The 16,184-nt window shown below is 43.7% G+C and overlaps 1 protein-coding gene across 1 annotated transcript in view; it reads left to right on the top strand.

Annotated features, from left to right (window-relative positions):
• Positions 1–16,184, top strand: part of fstl4 (follistatin-like 4) — a gene marked incomplete at both ends in the record, with an annotated part of 169,580 nt that overhangs the window by 60,205 nt on the left and 93,191 nt on the right. The window contains one exon of the mRNA XM_079737567.1: positions 1,322–1,564. Coding sequence (XP_079593693.1) covers positions 1,322–1,564 — 243 coding nt within the window. The remainder of the gene's footprint in view (positions 1–1,321; positions 1,565–16,184) is intronic.

Below are 16,184 nucleotides of genomic sequence, written 5' to 3'. Positions count from 1 at the left end.
GAGGCGGATCGAGTTTAATCAATCAAAAAGACAGTGGCCAAGTATGAGAAGCTAAGCAGTGGGTTTAGAACCCTATGTGCTGCCAAAAAATAAGGTTACAGAAGGCAGCTATAAAGTTTGCGCAGCGCATTGCTAAACGCAGGAGCCATTCTCTGATGGAGAAAATATACAGGAGCCTATCCTTAGCAGTTCAGAGGTTTTATTTGATGGATTACCAAACAAAGAAACGATCATCTCCAGAATTAAAGACATTTCTGTGTTAACTGTAGAAAAGTTTATTACTGATATGTGTGAAAATCGAAAGCACCAGCAAACTCTTGCATTGAAAGGTTGCCTAACCATCAGAATGTATAACTTGTATATCTTGATAACTTTAAAGGGAACATTTTAAGCACCGTATATTTTTCAGTTCGCCCGAAGTTTGCCACCTCATTGTTTCCTCTTCAAATGTGATTCACTTGTGACCTTGTTCCATCGCCTTGTGTCTTTCCTTTAACACAGCGTTGTAGCTGCATACACATGTTTATCAACTTCATCAAGACAGTCATACACCTTATTAGGAGGAAGGTGTGACCTTTCCCGCTTCAATCTCTATTGATTGGAATTTTCATTGGTGTGCGTGCATGTGTGCGTGTGTCTTTGCACGTGTGAGTGGGTGTAAACCGTGGGTGTTCAGTTCTATTTCAACGTGATAATTAGAACACCTGACTAGCTGTTGGGCTCATTTGATTTACGTGAAGATCTTCTCCTAATTAACACCGACTTGTAACAAGGGCTGCAGGACGCAGAGTATTCCCTTCTGTTGCTGTAACACCACTTCTGGTTGCGTGCTAATTGTTCTTTTCTGTGGTACTCAGCGTGTCTCTGGCTAGCCCTGAGGTTGACGAGAGACTTTGATGGCCGTTTGAGTGTCGAGCGTTTGAGTGGCGGTGCGTATGGAGATCATTGGCTGGGACAATGACAGACTTGCCGGCTACCCAGGTTCCCAGGTTGGACCACTGCCAGCTATTGAATGTGCTCTGCCTTGCCCCTGACATGGCACTTTATCCCCATGGGATCAGGGAATCTCACCTGCTTAGACTTAAAAAAAAAAAAAAAAAAAAACTAAACAGAAACAACTACATATGAACAATCAAATACATCCCAAAAAAGGTTGTTCTTTTTTAAACAGTATTTTAGCCTTTTAGCGCATCATGGATGGAATATTCAAGGCAGCCTAACCCCGACCTAATACACCGCATAACCGAGGCTTGTCGCCGAACACAATAAACCCCTGGCCGTCCAACTGACTCTCGGTCTCCCCTTTTTCTGAACCCCAAAGCTCTCTCGGACCCGGACGGGGGTCTCTGCCGGAGGACCTACTGCGGCCGGGGCCGGCAGTGCCTGGTGCTGGCGGAGACAGGCCGCGCCGAGTGTGTGTGCCAGGAGAAGTGCCGGCCCTCCTTCGTGCCGGTCTGCGGCTCCGACGGCCGCTTCTACGAGAACCACTGCGAGGTGTACCGCACCGCCTGTCTGGAGAAGAGACGCATCTACGTGGTTCACAGCAAGGACTGCTTCTTCAAAGGTACGTGCCCCTTTAGGGCTCTTTTTCATTACATATGGAGTCTGCCTGCGTTGTTGTGCGCTCGCGCACACACACACACACACACACACACACACACACACACACACACACACACACACACACACACACACACACACACACACACACACACAGCATTACAGAAAGCTTTACTTCTGTGGGCCCATTAGCTTTAGAAGCTACGTTAAGCTAGGAGCTACAGTGCTGCATTGATGCTATAGTATAGGGCATTCGCTGAACTTTCAATACCTCTGACAGGGAACTCCAATTTCAGGGCAACTTTTTATCTCTACCATGAAAGCTACAATGATTTGCAGGATTAACTATAGTTTTGTCTGTCTGTCTGTGTCTCTCTCTCCATCGCTCTCCTTCAAACCTGCTCTCACAAACACAACAAACATATGTGTTGTCGTCTCTTTGACATAAATCCATTGAATTCTACTCACAATTGTTCTTGATATAGTAATGCATCTTGAAATTTCTGCATACCATTGAAAGAAAATATCAAATGAAATACATGTCATGTATGAATAATGTAACTGTTTTTTATGTGCAATGCATTAATATACCATCAGATTATTTGATAGGCTTAAAATGTAAACAGTAAATAAATAATGGTATTTCTTCTCTAACTGAAGTAAACACAGCAGTAAAAGGGAGTCACCTCATCTGAATACCACAAATATTCAAGCACACAAGATGTCCCTCCAAGGTAAACTGGCCTCCTTTGATCCCTACTAGCATAATCAACGACAGCTCCAAATCAGTCATTGTTTCACCAAGAAAGTCATATTCATACTGGGGATGGAATAGCGCTGAGGTTGAACATCAGATATGGCACTTTTCTTGGCAACAGAAGTTAGGCGCTGACACCGGCAAAACGGCTGCACACACAATATTCACATGCATGCACTGTTTGTGTTCACAAGTCAGTTGAAACTCACGTAGTAATTATCACCTGCCAGGGAAAGCACAAAGTCAGTCCTTTCCGCTGGCAAACTAAATATGCCTGTTAGAATCTGTACGACAACTTTCAATAAAGATTAATCAGAAAGGTGGCTTTTGTGTTAGTTTTATTATGATTCATAACAACGTGTCATGCTGAAGTATATGCAAAGGATCTTATCTAATTTCTGTTAACAAATTGATAAATAACAAATCAATTCGAAAATAGAGCCAAACGTGTTTCATAATAAATTTTCATAAATTAACACCCATTCATTTCTCATCCTGCCAATCATCACATTTATTAATTAGTTGAAAAAGTTGAGAGGATAAAACAGAAAGCTGAAGCCTAACGTTATTACAATAATATTCTGCATTCTGACACCAGCAGATTGACTGTGTGCTTTTGCGTGCACCTGTTATACAAGGATAATAATTGTGTATACTGTATAAATCCTCAATATAAACATCCACATAATGTTGAGCAGGTGTTTCTTCCACTTGAACTAGAGACAGTGTCTGCCTACGTGTTCCTAAGAAGAGCCGAACGTGGCCCACGCTGCTCTGTAAGACATCCGTACCCGGAGCTTTCGCGGTCCATTCATAGCGGTGGTTGGAATACACCACCAGTGGACTTGGGATCATGAGTTACAGATATCCAAAAATATGAGGGGTTAAACAGTCATATATTCATTTTGAGTGGTACAGAACTGGGCCCACGCTGAACAGACCAGTATTCACTGCTTACAAAATAAGACATTAATCAGTTATTGTAGGGTAAAACTAATTAAAATAAATGATACAAAAAATATGTATAGACATTTACCAACGGCGTATATACCAGAGTTAACAAGGGGGAAAATATCCACATAAAGTTAAGTGACGCTCACGGATTCTGAGGTGCAGTCGAGGCCGTTTCACTTGCTATGCAGTCAGACGCGTGAGTGTCGCTAAGTCGGGCGCCGTGCTCTGGAGCATGGCGAGTTTAAAACACACACAATCAGCCATGGCTCACCGCATCCTGGCTGCTTGGAAACAACTCCCACTCCAAAAGCGACACCCCACCCCCCGGGCCCTCCACCAGACGCCATGCCTCGCGATGGGCAGCGTGTGGATTCACCACCCCACTCACTCAACTTCTGCTTGTGGGGTTTAAAAGGTTGACGTTAGTGGCGTTTAAAAGCAGGAAATGAAATTCAACGAGAGTCCGAATGGTCCGCCAGGTCCAATCACACGGCTGAACGCTCACCGCGCGTTCATTTGCATGAAATAAACTGAAGTTCCGTTTTTTGTCCTGCCACTTTAACGGAGAGCAAGCCCACACACTCGAGCCTTCCCGCAATCCTTTTCCCCACGCAAGATTGGACCAAGTGCATATTGATTGGGAGGCGTAGCCAATCCCGACACATCGCGTCTGGTGGGGGTGGGCCACACTTAAAATTGCCATGGCGCTTTCTCCGTTGGATTACAATGGAGTCGGTCGCCCGTGGTGACCAAACGCACCTCAAGTGAACAGGTGGATTAGACAATAGGCATGAATAGGAAACACATTTTAACGGCTGACTACAAGCAACCACTGCTCCCCGCAGCCTTCAGGCAACAATATGGACATCTAGAGCTACAGAGAGCAACCCAAAGACTAATCGTTTCAAGTTGTCCTATTTTGATTTCATTTACTATGTGTAACATTTCACCTAGCTCGTAGCTTAAAAGTCATGGTTTTGTTTTTGTTTCCATGTGCTGCTGGAAGCCAAGCTGTCCTGTTAGCTGTACGGTCAGAATAATAAGTGTTAAATGGAGAAAAGGCAACACAATGTGCATTTATAAGTCAATGTATCAAATGTAGTCAATGTATCAACCGATGCCGATATGTGACGCCACCATATGGCATCCCTGCATCATTCATATACATTGATATTTACATGATCAACCTTACTTGAATCTAAATCCCCAAACAAAATAGCACATTTGAATCCCTAGATATAAAGAGCACTACAATACAATCATTTATAACAACAAATCAACAAAAAATGTATGACAATACAGACTTGATAGAGGTAACCTTAAATCATTCAGGAGGGCATGCACATTTGTTCCAAGTCATTACTTTTCGATATCTCCAACATTAATTTGCACCAGCCTCTGAAGTAAATAATTGCTACCTCTCTTCTCTTCACCACACTACTCAATTTAAAAACAATTTTAGAATCAATTAGGTTTATTGCATTCCAGTGATGAAATGTAAACAATACAGTAGTCATGTAATTGTTTATTTTTGAATATCTCGCCAGCCTGAATGGTCGTGATCGGTCGGTGCGGTAACAGTCCAGAGTTGTGCTACAAAGGCTCGGACAAACTTTCCACGTTCCGCCTCTGCGGGCCGCTGTGGACGTGTACTGGTCGCCAGGACAACCCAGTGGTTCCTTTCACACTGCAATTGAGGATCCACGTGGGCCTTACCCACGTTCCAAGCATTTCCCAATCCACACTCATTCATTCCAGTTGGTGGCGGCAATGCACCGTAACTTTCTTTGCCAACCGCCATAAAAGTCAAGGAGAAGCAGAAGAGCGCCTTTATATTCCTCCAAAGATGTTTTGAATAGCACTGGGTATACGCAGATGTGAATGGTGTGAGTTAGCCTTAAGTGGGCAGATGTGTGAAGGAAGTTAACCCAGAATGCATTAAAAGATAAACAACCTTTTCACCAAGACAGCCTCCTTTAGATCAAAAATGCCTGAGATGCAGTTTTATGAAGATGGAGAACCTATTAAAACACGCTATGCACCATGTAGTGTAGACATTGAGTTGATACGTTCTCATACGATTCCAACATAAGAAGTATCCAGATCTCGAAATTCCTCTGACCTTAAAAGAAAATGAGAACTGGATGGACTGAAACTAAACCCCGAAGGCTTTTAAATAAAGCAAGGAACCAGATGTAACTACAACTACAACCGCTTACTTATTTCCTTAAGGGGTGACAAAACCTTTCTCAGGCTTCTTCCTAGTGTCTCAGAATAACATTACGTTAGTCCTATGAGGTTTTAAAACCACCTTTGCCTGACAAATGACACTGAAGTGGACCCGCTATGAAGCCCTGGGGCTCTCCTTTAGATAAGCTTAGTTAACTTGAATATACTACTGTTCTGTAATATAGTTCGTAAAGCAGAAAATTATATTCTTATGCAAGTCAGCCTCTGTTTCAGAACAACATGCTCAACAATGTCAAACGCATTTGCCCGATCAATAAAACCAATCGATTGGTTTTGTGATACAATTTACAATGTTCATTGCTACAATAACTCTCATAAATGTTAGTTTCTGAAAGCTGATATTTGGATAAATGGCATTAAAAAGTCCTTTCGCTGTTCCCTTACAAACCTTCCCAGTACTTAATAAAAATTAATCAGAGAATAATCTATAGTTGCTAAGGTAGGTGCTCTCATCCCTTCAAAATAGTGGCAGACCACAGGTGTGGAGGGAATCTCCTTAGAGATCAGGGGGAGGTTGAAGAGAGATGTAGGGGCTGAACCAATAAAGTCTGCAGCCATCTTGAAGAAATGTGTCTACCGCGATACAGGCATGCAATGTGAAGTTCACTAACAGATGGGAGAATTCAAGGGGTTGATGTATTTGCTGATATGATTTGCCACACTGGCTGTAATGTCCATAGAAACCTTGGAATCATGCAAGAATGAACTGCAGCACACCACATGCTCATTGAATTGACGAGCATTGGTTTTTCAGATCAAGTGACAGCCGATGGAGCTTCTGATTACCGGTGGATAAGGAGTTTATTGGTTATATTTAAAAAGTGATCATCAGCTACTACTCAGACTTGCCATTGTTGACTTGTGATGTACAGAGATTCCTTTATTGCCTGAAGTGGTCACTCCCAGATCCAGTTTTCAACCATTAGCCCAGCCTGTTTCTTTCTCAGTGCAAAAGGTGTCATACTTCTCACACCAAACCCACAGGGCTATCTCATCCCTTCACGTTGAGCGCGTGCCGCCTGTGAATGTGTTTTCTTATGTGTTTTCCGAGGGCAGTGGGGGGGGGGGGGATTTAACCACTCGAATAAGCACCCAAGCACTGACTGGAATTCAGCCGGAGGGAGCCGTGTGTCTGCGCTCGACATGATCGCATTAAAGCAGACTAAGCTGTCGGCCTTGGGTCTTCCTATTTGTGACGGGAACCAGAGATAATTGCGTGAAGAAATAAAGGCTGAATACAAGTCTGTCTGGGGCTTATTGTTCTCCTCTGTCAACCGCCTCTTAGCATAAACACTGGAGCGGACGGACCTTACAGCTAATCTGGAGAGTGCAAATAATGATATATAAAACATACATGAGCCAGCGGTGATGTCAATAAATAAGGGAGAAGTGGATGGGCCAATTTGAATCATTTGAATCATTTAGAAACTATTTCCATACTCAATAGAGTGGAACGCACATCCTTGAGTATGTCTTTGGTGGAAGATGTTTTCATTTCCCACTGAAGGCAGGGGGGGAGTGAACAGACTGCTTTATTTTTTTTAGTGCCAACAGGTTACCAGCAAAGAACCTCATCAGAAGCCATTGTAGCAAACGGATGATTATATACTGTAGTCTCTTTGTATCTCAAGTCAAAATAATAACTAAAGTTTATCCATCAAAATGCGGTCAGCACAATTTTGACCCTGGCTTTGATTAGAAAACGCTAATATGATAAAATGTGAAAGATAAATTACATAAAAGCTCATTCTACCTTCTCCTCAGCATGCAAAGCACTACATTTGAGCATGATGAACAGGCAACTGTTTTCTGTTGGTCTGTGTGGAGCCCAACAGGGGGCCACTGATTTTTCAGCTCCATGATCTTTATCTCCTAGTTAGATTGCTGCCTTGGCAACACTGGTTTCCACCAGACAGAAGGCTCTTCCAATGGTCTCATCATACTTTCAATAAATACATTTACCTTTTCCATCATTTGGCAATCCATACATTTTTAAAAAATGTGAAGACCCTGGGTGAAAATGTATGGATCCAGACACACAAATCTGTCCATCCAATCTATCCATCCTTTCCTCCACCCAAGCCACATCCATCTGTACTTCAGATCCATCATGTGTCCTTCTACCTATTGATCCATTTTTCCTGCTGTCTGTCCATCTTTTGATTTACAAGGCTTTGTCCCGTTTGGTCCCAACTGCCCTGTTCCAGTTGCAGCATTACCCACCCCAGCGTCTCTCATACAACCCTTCCCCCCAAGCCCATCCAATCCCTCTGTTCCCCCTACACCGCCAGCGCCTCCTAGAAGCCTCTGGCACCTCTCTGCCTCCCATCATATGTCTTGTTGCTTGCTAACCCCTCTGGCCCTGGCCATGGCGGAGACCATTAGCTTGGCCACACAAAACACATTGACTCTCATAAGGGAGATAAACTCTGCAGCACGCTGCAGACGCCCGTAGGCCTGCTAGGCTGACCGACAATGGCACGTGGATATCTATCTATATATATATATATATATAGTGGTCCTATTGCATTATCTGCTTTCTCCACCCTTATGTCCCTCTCTCCCCCTCCTTTAGCCTGCCTGGATGTCCCTCTCTCCCCCTCCTTTAGCCTGCCTGGATGTCCCTCTCTCCCCCTCCTTTAGCCTGCCTGGATGTCCCTCTCTCCCCCTCCTTTAGCCTGCCTGGATGTCCCTCTCTCCCCCTCCTTTAGCCTGCCTGGATGTCCCTCTCTCCCCCTCCTTTAGCCTGCCTGGATGTCCCTCTCTCCCCCTCCTTTAGCCTGCCTGGATGTCCCTCTCTCCCCCTCCTTTAGCCAGCCTGGATGTCCCTCTCTCCCCCTCCTTTAGCCTGCCTGGATGTCCCTCTCTCCCCCTCCTTTAGCCAGCCTGGATGTCCCTCTCTCCCCCTCCTTTAGCCTGCCTGGATGTCCCTCTCTCCCCCTCCTTTAGCCTGCCTGGATGTCCCTCTCTCCCCCTCCTTTAGCCTGCCTGGATGTCCCTCTCTCCCCTCCTTTAGCCTGCCTGGATGTCCCTCTCTCCCCCTCCTTTAGCCTGCCTGGATGTCCCTCTCTCCCCCTCCTTTAGCCTGCCTGGATGTCCCTCTCTCCCAGGCTGATGGCCTCCTCCCGCCACTGCTTAGTGTCGACGCTCTAGCTTCCTCTGCAATCGGTCCGTTGAAGGACTTGGGCACTTCCTTTATTTTGTGGGGCCGACCCCAAAGATTACTCACATTTTTTACTGCACTTTTTGTTGCCTTGTTTGCCAAAGAAATAATAACCTTTTTTAACCAGGCAGAGGCATGTTGAAATGTCTTCGGCAAGAATCGCCCCATGCGTCGTTCTGCTTGTGTTAAATGACCCCATTCGTTCTGCCATGACCCATTAAGGCCACATCATTCAGCAAAGTCAAAATGACACTTTTTATAAATGCACCCAATTTGCCAAAAGTGGGCCGGTGGAGTCATAAAGTTGTGCAGGTCACATACAAAAACATTAGCGCAAACGCTGCCTTCCAACTTTGTGTTAGGTTAATCGGGATTCTGGCCGGGCTGTGCTGTCATGCGTGACAGGAACAAATAAAGAACATACACACACAAAAAAACACACACATACATAGAACAAATACCCTGCAGGCCTCCCCTGACTTATGTGTTACAGTGCGGTGCTTATTAACGAGCAGTCTTAACCTTCGTCATCCTTCTGCTCTCTCTCTCTCTCTCTCTCTCTCTCTCTCTCTCTCTCTCTCTCTCTCTCTCTCTCTCTCTCTCTCTCTCTGTCTCCGTCGTCCTAGCTAGGTAGACCGTGCTCGGTCTCATTAAGACTGACCATCTCCCCCCACAGGTCCAATAGAGGCCTGGGTTAGAGAAAGCGATGGTGTTTTGAAATAGATGCCCTGATAAGAGCTTCTGGCCCCTGCCTTCCATTGACACCAGATGATGAAATAGATAAGATGTCTTCGGTCTCTCAACATATATAGTTGTTAAATGTACTTATTATTTTTGAATCGCTTTACAGATAAATGATAGTAATCATGTTTCATTTACCTCTATCCACAGTCAACTTTATTATTTTACACATATCTGTACTTACTATAATATAGTAAGTACAGATATGTACTCTATTGTGATTATTGAGACATGCAGGCTTCAGGGAATACAAGCAATAATTCAAATACACAGGATGGTGTGGACGGTTGTTATATTATGCTGCGGTGTGTTTAAATTGCATTGGCTAATTGGTTGGTTGCTAAAATTAAAACAAACCTAAACATGCTCTGCAAAAATGTACCCTGCCACACACCCACCTGCGAATATATGATTTAATTCTGGATTATGTGTTTTGAGTCTCTCTCTCTCTTTCTCTCTCTCTTTCTTTCTGTCTCTCTCTCTCTCTCTTTCGTTGTGGAGGTAATTAACAAGTCCCTGATGTTGTGTTTGTCAAAAGCCTTTTAGTGGATGCGCTGCTGGCTCCGTGTTCCCTCTTGTTGCATTAACAGGTGGTGTTTATTTGGGAGCAGTCCATGTCTTTGAGGCTGTGGGTTTTAATTTACTGTATTTCATCTATTTTGCGTTGCCAAAACACCGCTCTTTAAAGGCTGTTGGCAGTTGAGGAGAGAGACTTAAGGCACACCTCCGCGCTCCTTCAGTCTACAACCCTCTAATCAGTCTAATAGCGGTGAAGCAGGGAAGATTACACAGGGCGTTTTAAGATCCTGGGCCAGACACATTTAAAAGTAGCTTGTATATGATTTTATGATGCAGAGTCCGATATAGAAGCAGGGAGTTTAGGGAGAGGTGTTGTAAAAATCTCCAAAAGCAATAATTTAAATAGCAATCCAGTAATGAATCACATAGTTTATTGGGTGACCCTGCCGAAGCCGCTCAAGGATATCTGTCTGTCTAGCCAGACGGATCCATCTCTATCCAATCTATTTATCTATCTAGTTTTCTCACCCTCTCCAGACATATTTTCACTCGCTGTGCCTCCAATAAGGCACGGACGGGGGATTTGAGCTACACTTTCAAGCTTCTCTCACCATTCCTGCGGTCTATGTCGATTGTTGGAAGGATGAAGGTAAACTAAATTATATTAAGAAAGTATAACGACTTAGTAGCATGACACGCAGGCAAAGTGATGCAAAGAAATCCCTCACACAAAACATATCCAGAGTCTGTGTGACGTTATCTCGCCACTTGAGGTTAATCAAATTTAATTACTTTTCAAAACACTCAATCCCCTTCGAGCTCAGCCAGGTTGACAGCTCCTAATTACCCTGAACCGATCCCACCTTGAATAGCTCTCTCTTCCTTTACCCCTTGTTGAATACCGGTGCAAAATCAGCAAGTCGCTCTGCAGCTTGACTGTAGTAGAGAGGATAAGGGTCCACTAGACATCTCCAACGCTATGCACTACTTGGGGAGTCAGCCACTGCCAGCCTAGTTCAGAGTGTAATACGGTGGAACTTCAAGGAAATGGTTTTTGAGTGTAGGGTGGAGGAAGATCACAGGCAGAGAGTCACTCAGGAGGTATTTGTTGAAACAGGTATCAATCCACTGATAGACAGCTGACAGTTAAAAAGAAAAGTGGTGCTCTTTTTTTCCTCAAAATCTCTCTCGCTCTCTCTCTCTCTCTCTCTCTCTCTCTCTCTCTCTCTCTCTCTCTCTCTCTCTCGCGCTCTCGTGTGTGAACCGATAAATAGTTGCTTCACTGTCCTGTGTAATGCAAGCTGTCAGATTATATATTTCCACATTGCCGGCTGTAGAGTCTTTCCAGCGGGTAATGAACAAGCTTTACAATTGACTAACAGCTCAGGATACTTTGCCAAAACAACCAATGGCAGCACAACTCACTCACTTGTCACCTGTGCTGAGGTTCCCTCCGATTCAAGAGTTCTCAAAGGAATGTCATCTGGCGTACAAAAGGATCCCACCAGGATGTTTACGCGCATAAATGTGCTGTCAACATGGACTCTCTACAGTATAACAGAACATAAAATCAATGTTAATCTGCGCTACAACAACTTTAGCTGGTTTCCCCTCCACAGTATATTAAATAAAGGCGGACTGCTGTGTCTATTAACTTCTCTTAGCTGTGCGGTGTGCGGTGGAGGGGTCCCCTTCCTTGTAAACAAGCTCTTTAAAACCCGATAATTGGCTTTGATGTTCTATGTGAAGATGTGAATATGGGAACCTAGGGTCGACGTACTGCCAAAACAGAAAGGCCAGGATTCACGAGACGCCTTTCAAGGCTGTTTACTTGAAATGGGCCTGAACTGCCTCTTTTCGCCATTTGACCAGATTTCTCTGCTTATACGCTGACATGAATCGGTGATTTAATGGCTAATGGTATGCAGCGCATTGGAACAGCATCAGCAGATGTCCATAACCCAGCGCAGCGCTCATGTTTATTTGGTGTTTGCTGGACCTAGTAAACCCATTTTTATGGCTCACAGACGCACCGTTTGGGGATATCGCAACGACCAACGTTTTATCGCAAAAGAGTTGGGAGGCAGAGCAAGGATGAGAAACCTTCTCATTCTTTATTCCAATGTAACATAAAATGTATGCATACTTTCTATATTTCATTTCTGTTTATGTACACTCTGGTGAGTACCTGAGCAGAGGTTTCCTGTAGGCCTTCTAGGTTGCTGATTGGAGAGAAGGCAAGCCAGACTCAGAGAGCGCCACTATGACAGATGCGGCTTTGTGTTTGACTTTCAGTGGGTACAGGTGTCCATCATGGTGTTAATGGTTCCTTTTCTCCTGTTTCTCTGCTTCTCCTCCTCAGTCATAAGCTTAAAGTCACAAGCACGAGTTAATGATATGCATCCATCCATTTAGACTCAATGATGTCTTTGGTTTGTCACTTTTGCCGATGTTGTCGTTTACACTGGAAAGTATCAGTATTAGCAGCCCGAAGCCCAAAAAAAAAGACATATAAGAAAATAGATAGTAAAGGTGAATAATTGATGTCGTACAGAAGCTCGCACAAATTTGATGTCTGCACCAGCCCACAGCCAGCGGTCACACTCCTCATCATTGGTCCATTCTCCTGTTTCTGTACAACATTATTGCTTGTCTAATCATGTGTATTACCAAACAAGCAGAATTGGTGTATATTGTATGGCGTAGTGTGGCCTGTTAACATAGCAAACGTGATACCTGATCTTCAATTAACATAACAATCGATACGAGTGGTCAGTTGAAAAGTATGAGTGTTTGGGGTAGCTAAACCTAGCGATTGTAAGTGCTTTGTACTTGGTTCTATGAAAATCCTTACTGTACCGACAAATTCACATATTGTAAGTCGCTTTGGATAAAATGTCCAAATGCCCTAAATGTAAAATGTAAAATGTAGGGGGTTTATTTATTTATTCCTTTAAAATTGTAGAACAACATAGGCCTATATTGTGCTCATCTTAGAGAACGCACACAGTTCATATTGTGTGGGCAGCACGGTGGTTGTGCGTGTGGTTGTGTGCAGCTCTGTCGAGGCAGCGGCTGATGTTGATTCTCGGGTTCGAGAGAGGTTTAAGCTCCCCGGCTACTTATAGAATAACACCACAGTGTTTGCATTCGAGCAGAAACGGGGTTCACTGACATTTGAAAAAAACAACTATCATCTGCGGAGCTCATGTTATTGTGACTGTATCCCTATGAATGCACAATACCGGGGTTCAGGTGACAATATATTTCTATCTAGATATATATCTATATATCTATATATAGATATATATAATGCACATGAATTTATTTTTAACCCTGTTATCTAGGAAGATATTGTGACTCATTGTGGTCAGAGCCGGTGTGTTGCCTTATCTGCCGCAGACTTATGAAGTTATTATTTCCAATACCTGTCCCATTCTCTTTGTGTAAGCCCTGATTTACCTGCTGAGAAAGAGCGATAATTGAAATCCTGAGTGGCAGTTCACTTCATAGGAGGCAAACACTCCTCGCCTTTTGTAATTGCTTTTGAGCCGATAGCCGCGTGCTTAGAGGGGAATATCAGCCCCGAAACATTCATAGCACGTGTGCACACACACACACACTCACACTCTCTCACACGCACACAACCACACACACACACTCATTGCCCCCACCCCTGAGCTTATTTGGCCGATACTTCTATCTCTGTGATGGAGGAGCCCATCACTTATCCTCTCTCTCTCTCTCTCTCTCTCTCTCTCTCTCTCTCTCCCTCACAGAGAGAGAGGGAGAGAGAGAGAGAGAGAGAGAGAGGGCGAGAGAGAGAGTAAGAGCATTGTTATGAATCGTGCCGTCACTCTTTTTCAGGTGATTACAGAATTTTAACAATAGTCGGATATCGTCCTATTTCTGCTGTGATAGGTTATTTGGTGTTTTTCTTTTGACACTAAGGATGAATCTGCAGAATTAGGCAGTGCGGAGGAAAGCAAAGAGTCTCAATTTGTAAAGTCTGGGTTAGTGAATGGGCCGCAGACCTCGCAGCCGTAGAGAGTGATGTATTCTATTATTTGACTGGGATGTCCAGTTTGACGTTTCTTTGAATGTCGTAGAAGGCCCTCCATGCCTTGTCTCTCAGGTCATTCACAGCTTTATTTAAGTTTCCCCTGTTGATGATGGCCAATTAAAGGTAGATGTAATCTGTTGTGTTTAAGGGCAACAGTGTCGAAGAAAAATTTGAACTTTAGTTTTTGTAGTGTATAGTTTGGTTTGAAAAAAGTTTACTGCGATGCACAGATTTTGGATAAACTTTGTACAAGATCGAGTTCTGATGAAGTCCTTCATTAAATAGCAAGACAATACAGTCTGCCAACAGAAAACATTCTACTCACGACGCACTCTTCCCTTCTCAACTTTTTTCACTCACATTCTATTTAATTCTGAGACGGGCCACACTGTTGAAAATGGCTGGTTCCCATCTCGCCGCAACTCTATAATTTCCCATCCTCTTATATATGATTCCACTTTTCACTCTCCTATTTCTTGGTCCCCCTTTTGCATTCTACTCGACTATCCTCTCCTCGTCTATTTTCTCTATCCTTTACCATGAAGGAAAGCCCTACCTTGTTATATTTTCTTTATAAGGGGTAGTGAACCCCTTTATTTCCTAAAGAAAAGCAACATTTGTGTTCCCGGGCATTAACTTAAGGTATCACAATGCAAGCGAGTGATATCATCCATTCCACCGTTGTTGTATTTCAGACAAAGCTTTGATCTTCAGACGAAGTAGATGGAATTCTAGCCAATTAAAGGTTGCCAAAACTCTGCTGAACTTCCCCCAGCATATGACCTGTAACAAAAAAAGAGAACAAAACCCTGGACTGTATGTATGCTGTATATCAACGTTAAGGAGGCACACAGCTCCAATGTCCTCCCCTTTCCTCCCTCTTCACATCACACCACAGCCTCACAAGGCTTGTCAGACCTGGCCGTTGTCAGGAGCCTCCGGGCCACTGGGCCACTTCCGGGCCACTTCCTCTGCTCCTCCTCCACTTCCACTGACCACTGCTCAGCAGTGGTCAGTGGAAGTGTAGGAGGAGCAGAGGGAGTGCTGCAGATCAGCAGAGTATATGTGCATGCCTGTCATGGGTGTGCTGGTGAGAAAGGCTGACTCCTCGTATAGTTGGCTAATTAGTCTCAGGGCTCTAAGCGGGGTAAGGTTTGTGTTCGGGGTCGAGCAGTTGCCTTTTTTGGGAGGCTAAGCACCTGCTTTCATTGTTATTATATTCATCGTTGTTGAAACTAAAATATGAGTTAGTTTTCAACGTTTTCCGGCTGTTGTTGCCCATGTTTGACAAGATTCATTATAATGACTGCCCACCGGGAACGCACCAACATCAAACTGAAACAGAAATATAAAGGAACATAGTGCTGCTGTCTAGTTGTTTATTTAGAAAATCATCCAGTGATTGTTAGTGTAGTTTGAAAGTATTTTTTTTAAGGAAGAATGATATTTGATGTTCATGCTCCGAATTACAATGATCTGATGAGGGGAACTGAAGACGCTATATCTCGTATGAGTGTCGCAAAGTGGCCGGGCACTAGCACTCGGAATTCATCTCACGTCTCAAAATGTCCCCGATGGATCCAAGAATAAAATGTGTAGGAGACTAGGAGTGTATCCATCTAGATCTACCACAGTAAAAAGCATGTATAAGAGCTCTGGTATTGGTGAAACGCAGGAAGACTGAATTCAATACATCTTAATACTGACCATAGACATGTTTGAATTAGTTGAGAATATTGCAAAAAATTGTGCATCAACAAAAAAAGGTGCCTGCAAATTTGTAAGCCTATTCTTTGAGTATCGGACATGTAGGTCTTCTATTCCAATTTTGGGATATTTACTGCATCCCTTAAGTGGTGGACTACCGGCCGAACAAGGCCCCTAACTACCATCACCCCTTGAGGGAGGAGGTGGAGGTGCTGAACACCTACAAGCTCCAGGAAATACTCATGAACAAAGCCCTTTAAAGCAGTGGTTCTCAAACTTTTTCTACCAGTGTACCCCCTTTAAGATATTTTTTCAGCTGAGTATCCCCTTCAAAGGCACAAAAAAATTATAAAAATCAACATAAATAATGTATGTGCTTCCTATTTGGCAGCATTCTATTTGTCAGTATAAACATGAATATTAAGAGTGCAAATACTCACAATTTAGTGAGAAACAAGGCCCGTTCTTCA

This window comes from Pollachius pollachius, assembly GCF_949987615.1.
Source record: "Pollachius pollachius genome assembly, chromosome: 6".
In the NCBI taxonomy this organism is placed as follows: domain Eukaryota; kingdom Metazoa; phylum Chordata; class Actinopteri; order Gadiformes; family Gadidae; genus Pollachius; species Pollachius pollachius.
Note: the sequence above shows the minus strand (reverse complement) of the source record. Positions and strands in the feature narration are given on the sequence as shown.